The 8275-nt window shown below is 39.0% G+C and overlaps 1 protein-coding gene across 3 annotated transcripts in view; it reads right to left on the bottom strand.

Moving 5' to 3' along the window:
- Window positions 1-852: 852 nt before the first annotated feature.
- The window catches only part of cep350 (centrosomal protein 350), a 28587-nt gene continuing 21164 nt past the window's right edge, over window positions 853-8275 (bottom strand). For all 3 annotated transcript variants that reach the window (XM_028402902.1, XM_028402904.1, XM_028402903.1), the window contains 5 exons: window positions 6414-8233; window positions 5375-5896; window positions 4966-5112; window positions 4435-4557; window positions 853-4211 (listed from right to left, as the gene is read on the bottom strand). In XM_028402902.1, the coding sequence (XP_028258703.1) occupies window positions 4044-4211; window positions 4435-4557; window positions 4966-5112; window positions 5375-5896; window positions 6414-8233 (2780 nt within the window). In that variant the 3' untranslated portion in view covers window positions 853-4043. The remainder of the gene's footprint in view (window positions 4212-4434; window positions 4558-4965; window positions 5113-5374; window positions 5897-6413; window positions 8234-8275) is intronic.

Here is an 8275-nt window from a genome sequence, read left to right as displayed (position 1 = left end):
AACAATTAATGACAAAGGCAGAGCGAAAGTTTGCGGTCCATCAATGATAACTGCGCGTTTATGGACTCAAGTATTTATAGCAACAACTAATTTTTTTCTAAACATCCATCTTCATCCGATAGTCCTCCTCTGAAAATATATTTATTATGTCTTACTGAAGATCTCTTTTTGTGACACTTCTCCTCATGTATTTTCTTCTCCCATTTTAAAATGAACAAACTAAAAGATGTATTAGGAAATGACAATAATAGGTTCTTGTTCTTGTATTAAAAGGCATCCCTTTACCAGGGGAGGAGGAAGAGTTTACACAGACACCATTAATTCTCCCTAACACACACCCACTGACCAAAGATGTCAGAGCATTTTTTTAAATAACTGGGATCTAAAAAGATAGGGAAAGTTTCATTTTCTTTAAAAAAAAATGCATTTTACATATCAAAGAATTACCCTTAAGTAAAGCTCTAATGCTTGTGTGTGTACCTCCAGAATGAAAACTTCTTTAATTGTTGCGTAAACCTTCAAATTGATGCTGCTCAGACAATTCAAGAAAATGGGATGGTGTGGTGCAGTTTAAGTGGAACTATGATATTTTCCTTGTTTGCCCTCTCAGCCTCTTATATAACCCATCAGTGTTTGTGTAACTGTCAGACAGTGTACCAGAAGTGATACACTGTAGCTTTAAATGTTAACACCTAAATTCAGACATATATAATCAAGATTTGCATAAACTGACAAACCTCAACATCCGTGTTTAGTCACATACCTAAACATAACAGAGAGTCACGTTGGTCTGCTGTCACATAGTCACCACATATAAACAGCATTAATCAGAACACATCACAGGCCAACATCTTCCTTTAGAAACAATGAAAGCTTTATTTACAGTTTCAATTTACTTTTAGTTAACAAATATATACTATGTACATATTTGCAAAGTGTTTATTTTACAATGATCATTCAGGTTACAGTAACATTGGGTCAGATCAGAGAGACAGTATATTTACACCCATAAAAGAACTGTACAAGTCCTCAAGTGCACTTTGCACACACTCGCAGCACAATATTATAAATATTCATAAACTTTTCAAACAGTGAAATCTAGTCTGACTGGGTTAATGTGCCAACCAAATAATTTGTGCCTACTTTTTTTGCAGTTACTCGGATCAAACCACATGTTTTTATTGAAGGTAAAGCTACTAGCTGAGCTCAGAGCAGCAAACCCTCCCTACATCGAACAGCTTCCGGCTACTTTTAGATTTATTTTGTCTACAGTCTACAGCAAATGTTTAGGCTGTTTGGTCCACACATACAAAAACATTGAATACCACCAAGTACTGCATAGTTAGAGAGGAGAACTAAACTTCCTCCCACCTACAATCAATTCAAGAGGACGATGCTAGCAGGTTTGTAATAAAGCCTTGCAGAAAACTTTCTCAGGTTCTATGAATGTCTCCATTAAAGTTACATATGCCTACAGACCAGACTACAGCACAGAGAGATTGGTATCAAATGTTTTTTTTTTTGGCCTTTTTTTCTTCATTGTAATAATATGAACATACACCTTAGCAACGGTTAAAACATTGACAGTAGAAAAAGGTTAAGGTCACTTTATCTCCAAACAGTCAGTGTTTGTTTAACAAGCTCTGTCACACATGCCACAATGAGTTTGTACACAGTTAGTTTGATCAAAGCAGCACTGACAGTTGGACTGAAATAAGCCCTTGGATACAGTCCTACGTGCTCAGCCATATCAGCTCAATGACTCACTGTGCCGCCACTCTGTGTGTGGAGTGCCCACAAAATAGTTCCTGATACAGTAATTACTTTAGGATGACTCAACTGTGTCTACATGCACAGAGGCACGTATGGCCTGTCAAGAAGCAGGTAACTTTGAGAGTCTTTACAAACAATTCCTCAAGCTGAGGCACAGGGAAAGGAGGTTTGGAATACTTGCTTACTACAGACACAGATTGATAAGGCAGAAACTGAAGTGTTAGTAAACTGGTCAGAAGAAGGAAGAGCAGCCACTTGAGGATCATTTACAAAATGGTAATACACAGCAGATAAGAGAGACATTCAAAGAAAATAGGTCCAAAGGATGTTGAGACGTCAACAGATTTTTTTAGAAGCTCAAAAGAGGCACTTAAACCAACTATGGAGAACAACTGCCTCTGTGATCAGACATTAGCAGGCAACATTATAACACGTCATTTCAGCTCGACGTTTGCCGCAAAGCCAAATGTTTGACAGCAGCAACTGGAGCATGTAACTGTGCTGCTGTTGTACTTTTGGGTGCAAGTGTTCTGCTAACAACCTTTACTATGGCTACTGATGGAAGGGACAAAGGATAAAGGATGAGATAACCACAGACATTTTCTTAGGTCAGAAAGTCAGTGGACTGTAGGATAAACAAGGCTCACATCCAGCATTTTAGTACTGTCCCATAATGGGATTCTAAAAATATCAAGTTAAGCCTGCTGCCAGTCCTCTGTGTCCCCATTGCATACTTTATGAGTGAGCTGTATGGTCTGTTTCAACCCAAGAAAGAGTACCATCATGCACACAAAATTAGGTTTTATGTGTGACTCTGATAGAGATTTGTTTAAGAAAAACATTGAATGTATGTTAATAGAGCTACAGCTTTTGTTAATGCTTAGAAAAATCTGATGAAGCACAAAACATTGGCCAGATTCTTCTCAACCTTTCAACACTAGCACACTGTGCCAGCCTCATAATATTAACATAAAGTAGGCATGTAGGACAGTGATTGTGTTTTGACACACTAGACAGTTGTGGCCACAATAAAAGTTGCACAGTTAATCAAACAGATTCAATTAGTTATTAATACTACTAACTTTAAACTTTTCTGGTTTCTTCAATATTATGTATTGCCATATTCACATTCACATTTCTGTTTGTGCTTTAACAATAACATCAGAATTTTCTTTACACAATATTAAAATAATCAAGAATCATTTACAATTCTGAACGTTCTATTCTCCTCTGATCGAACATTTCCACACAATAAATAATTAAGGAGGCAAAATGTTTTATATAATATCTGGACTCCATTACAGTGAAGTCTGGCCATATCTGATCAGTGACACATCATTTAAGCTCACTTCCAGGTGTGAAATTAAGCAGGTTAACATGTTCCTGTTGCTTTTTTCATATTCAGGAATGAAAGTAATGATAAAATATGCTGGATTTTTTAAACCTTAAAAAAACTATGCAATGCTCAACTTACAATCACAAGAAGCTCTTGGGGCCAAAAAGTCAACTTTTCTTCCCTGACTTCAGCCCAGCTGAGCAGTCACCATTTTAAAACTCTGCAGAGAAGCAGGAAATGGAGAGAGCAAAAGACATCACATAATTTTACATTTAAGGCAAATTGACAGATCTTTGAATGGAGTCTGTGAATTAAACAGACCAGTACTTCTTACACTCATCACCAGATATGAAAGCTAACAATGTGTCACTGTCAAATCACAGATTTTACTGTATCTTTTCATCTGCTATTTTATTGCAATCGTTTTTTTTAATCAATATATATATATATACTTAAGATTCAATAAAAATTTAACATCCTATTGCTGATCCAGGTAGATGTTAAATTAAACTCCACAAAGGAACAACAACCTTAGCAGCATTAATGTCCTTTTACATGCTTACTGATGGCACAGTCCATTCCATCAACACATCTACTCATTCTCCTAACAAAATAGTAACGGCAGCTACAAAAAAACCAGTCCAGGTGAGACCTGAGACTACATGATGTTAAAGATTTTGAAAGGCTGGATTGCTCAAGAGGTGTTTTGTGTGAAACAAAACTACATGCAAATTCAGCAAATTAATATTCACAAAATAAGCCGACGTCATTTTAGCTGTGAGGTAATAGTGGGACTGAAGGCATCAGAGGGTTGCTGTTGGCACATCAGCTGGTGGAAGCCCAAGTGGCGGTAGGTTGGCTGGAGTTCACTGGGGTGGGGAAAAACTGAGATTAAGCTGGAAGTTGTAGTTTAAACTGAACAGCAGGAACGTCGTCAGGAAAGGGCGTCTCTTTTCATCTTTTTGTCAGAAATTAGCGTGAGGACATTTACTGTGTCCTTGAGCAAAGCATCGAAGATGCTATCTGCCAGCTGCATCTTGACATACAGCTCATCCTCATCGTAGTTGACCCACTGGGCCTCCTCTTCGTGGAGTTCCTGGACCTAGTACACAAACGGGGTTTACCATTATATGTATTGTACGACCAATAGCATTTTATCAGCAACAGAACTGTATTAATTGGCATTATGCTCTCCTTTAATGCGTCTCATGTCTGGTTCCGGTAAACATTTTGTTCCACAGATGTTCTAGATCAATAGGTCAGGTCAATATATAGGTGATATTCAACTGTATATGAAACAATTCACATTTAATTCTGGGCCTTACCAGTATGTGATCGACTCTGTCCCGTTTCTTTCTTCCAAATTTGAGCATCTTCTGCCAGTCAGTCTTCTGGTTCTGATCTTTTGTCAGACCATACATTTTTAGGACATCTGCTGCGATGAATTCCTGTTAACAATATAAGGTATGGGTGTAAAAGGCAACATTACTGATCTCTGTGACTGTAAGCAACTTTATTGCTACACAAAACTTGTAAATTCCTGCCTAACTATAGAAGATAATTAACCAGAACATATTAAAACATTGAGCATTTAGTGTCTTATTTGCCATTTTACATAACTCTGCTAATGTTTGAATACTGTTTATGCAGACCTAACAGAAACCTGCAAAGAAACTGTGACTGCATATATACTAGAAATAACATTCCAGTCGTCCACACCACCATCAGCATGCTTTCAATTTATTACAGTGGAACCCTTTTCAAGGTGAGAGAAGAGCTAGAATTAAATGAGACATAGAGACTGCTGAGGTAAAATGTGTTTCTTAGTTGTAGGTGTATGTCCTGTAGTTCTGTACCTGGATTTTGGTGATGTCTCCGGGCGTCTTGACTCTGTGAAAGGATGAAGACTTGGCTCGACACGGCTTCGCCCACTGAGGTTGATCAGTATTGGGGTCTTCAGCATAGATCTCCTGAAGTATTTCCCATGTCAAGTGATACACCGCCTAGAGAAAGAGAGCAATGAATATGAGGGCTTAACTATAACATATTACAAATAAAGTGGTGTCTTGAGTTAATCTGACAATTTCAATTTAGGTGAATAAAAAAGGGTAACTTATATACAAATATAGATTAAATGCTATGTTTGAAACTACTGTGAAAGCACAGTTGCTATAGGCTTATTAGTACTAAAATCAGGCTAAAATACACATATGCGGTGCCCATACAGCAGGATGTCCATTTTGGTTGTTCAAAAGGTTTGGTTACCTTTCTGTAACTGCAGATGGAAAGGGCCTCCTGGTCCTGGCCACTGGCTTCTTTACCTAGATACTCTTGTGATGGTTGAGGGTATTGCATATGAGCAAGGCTTAGTGTCCCGTCCTTTCCTAGATCGCAGCTATTCCAGATCTCCTGTGTGGCTGCATAGACCATCTTCTCCACCTCAGTGGCTAAGTGGGGCACAACCATGGCAGGCTGTTCAGGTAGTTTAGGTGGCAACGGGAGAGGCAGCTCAGGTCTGGGTGGAGTTTTAACATGCTGTTCCCCACCTGATGGTGAAACCATCCCTCCCTTAGGTGGTGCAGCTGACCTACCAAGTCCTCCCCCAAACCTTTCCTCTTCCTCCTTCTGTTTGAGTCTTTGCTGTTCTCTACGAGAGCTGAGACCAAAGTCCTCATCAAACCAGTCCTGATCATCGCCTATCTCATCTAGCAGTTCACGGCTCAGTTCCAGCTCTGCTAGTCGTTTGGCAAGTTCTTCTTGACCACTGGCGCCCAACACTGGACTCTCCTGTTGTGAAAATAATAAAACGAATTTAAAAGTCATTTTAAATTTTACATTGAAATAATATTACCCCCTCACAACAGACACAACAAGTCTTATCCTTAAAATTAGTCTTGCAGTTTGCTTTCCTATAGTGTTTCAGAAAGAAACGGCTATCAGCAGGGACCACCAAATTCAATAAAGTCTGTCAATATAAAGTTGGACTTTGGCTGACCATATCCAAAAAAAACAAGGGTTCACCAGGTCAAATAAACAAGTAAAGTTTGTAGTTTGTCAGTAACTTGATGTGAAACTTCCTATGGGGAAACACTAGCAGTGATATTATATATATATATATATATATATATATATATATATATATATATATATATATATATATATATATATATATATATATATATATATATATATATATATATATATATACACCTTTATGAACTTAGAGAAAGTGGGTGCTAACTGGTAACTACCAGACAAGATGTTACTTTCAAATTAAACATAAACCAGAGTTGAAAACACTCACTGGACGATTACACAGTTCTGGAGAGGAGAGCTCCTCCTTTTCAGCAGGCAGGAAGAATGGTAGACCATCTTTTTGCTCCACAGAGGACATCCATTCTTTTTCTTCGGCTCCATCCAAAACCAGGTTTCCATTCATTTGGTTGGCAGCTTCAATCTTCTGATCTTTTGTCCTTTTAATTTCAGCGAACTGCTTCACTGTATCATTGACAAAACTGTTGAGAAGCCTGTCTGCAAATGTGTCCAGTACATCTCTGCCCTTTTGTTCTCTCTTTTCATCCTGGAGAAGATCAACCGAAGTAAAGGGGTATTGTGAGTCTACATCTTCTCTCTCTACAAGAGCAGTGATTTCCTTCTGACTGTCCTTCACCAGATGTTTTGTATCCACATTAGAGCTGAGGAACGTGTGTGCTGCATCTTCGAGTTCCAACATTATGTCCATAGTGCTGCCATTAGAAATGGGATGCTCTGATTCTTTGTGATGCAGTGAATTAATGTGGGACTTCAAGGTGGCCTCGCTTTTATGAAGAGACTCATCTCTAACTTTATTATTTCCAGAGCCAGCGTCATTATGTGACTGTTGTTCAGTTTTACCCTTCAGATTTCCTTGCTTTTGGGTCTGATTGTCACTAGTTTTTTCTCCACCTTTGTCTGACAGGTCATCAAAGAATGAGTCATCATCCTCTGTGTTATCTGTATAGAGTTCAAACTTGTCTGGGAGATGTTTGATTTTATCTGGAGGAGCAAAGATTCCATGGCACTCATCACATTTAAAGTATACCACCCCATCATAAGTGCCATTGTTACTGCCTTCAGACTTGTCTAACTCTACACCTGCCCAAAATCCATTGGCAAAAATGGTTGGGCCTTTGAATCTTAGAGTGCCAGGCTGAACACTACCAACAAGAACCCTGTCTCCAATGTTAAAATCTGGCATTTCATCAATAACAGGAGAGTGAGTTTCCAGAGGTGAGATGGGTGGGGAGTGACTGGAATTAATGCTGTTCTCATGTCTGAGATCCTCTGTCTGCTTATAGAGATCAAGCAGTCTTTCAGATTGGTGGCTAGGTTCACTTACACCAGAATGGTGACTCAGCTCCTCAGCTATTTCTTCCTCTACCAATTCATCTGGGCTGTCTATTTCAGTAGGGGAATGTGAGCTGTGAGACGCAAGCTTGGAATTATGATGTTCTTCCCTGGGTGAAGAATCCACCAATGACTCAAAGTCATCATGATACCCATCCACTGTAGGAGAAGCCTCCCTTTCTTTTATAAATTCCTCCTTATTTGAGGTGGAAGAAAATGGTTCAGGAGAGTTGAAGCTGTTTGGTTGTGGTGAGGTTTTGAGGTCCACTGCACGTGAAGGTGGTTGACTAGCTTCTGCAGCTTCAGATATTTCCATCTGCTTCATTTGTGTATCTTGTCCAAGGCTAACAGATTGGGGGGGTTGATGTTCTTCCTTTATGGAAGAAGCATATTTAGAAGTAGACAGCTTTTCCAGTGAGTCAAGTGTGTCTTCTTTCATTAGTTTGAAAAGATGCTGCGAGTGTTTATCCTCGAACCTAGAGGTAACTTCCACCTCCACCTCTTCTTGAATATAGGATCTACTCTCAGAGAGGATGTTATCATCCCCAGACTCAGTCTTTTCTTTCTTAGAAGAAGTTCCTAAATGATTTTCTGTGGACTGATGGCTCCTCTGTTCTGGGGTTGTACTCTCTGACCTGTCCTGTCTTGCCACGGTTGGTGTGACTGTTAGTGGTTCCTCGTCAGACAAATCTTCAGACACTGAAGTGGATCTATTGTGATCTGACTGAGGAACAGCATCTATCATTGCAGAAGAGACACACATTACAGGAAAGTTTTTGT

Source organism: Parambassis ranga, chromosome 4 (genome assembly GCF_900634625.1).
Source record: "Parambassis ranga chromosome 4, fParRan2.1, whole genome shotgun sequence".
In the NCBI taxonomy this organism is placed as follows: Eukaryota; Metazoa; Chordata; class Actinopteri; family Ambassidae; genus Parambassis; species Parambassis ranga.
This window is presented reverse-complemented; position numbering and strand designations above follow the sequence as displayed.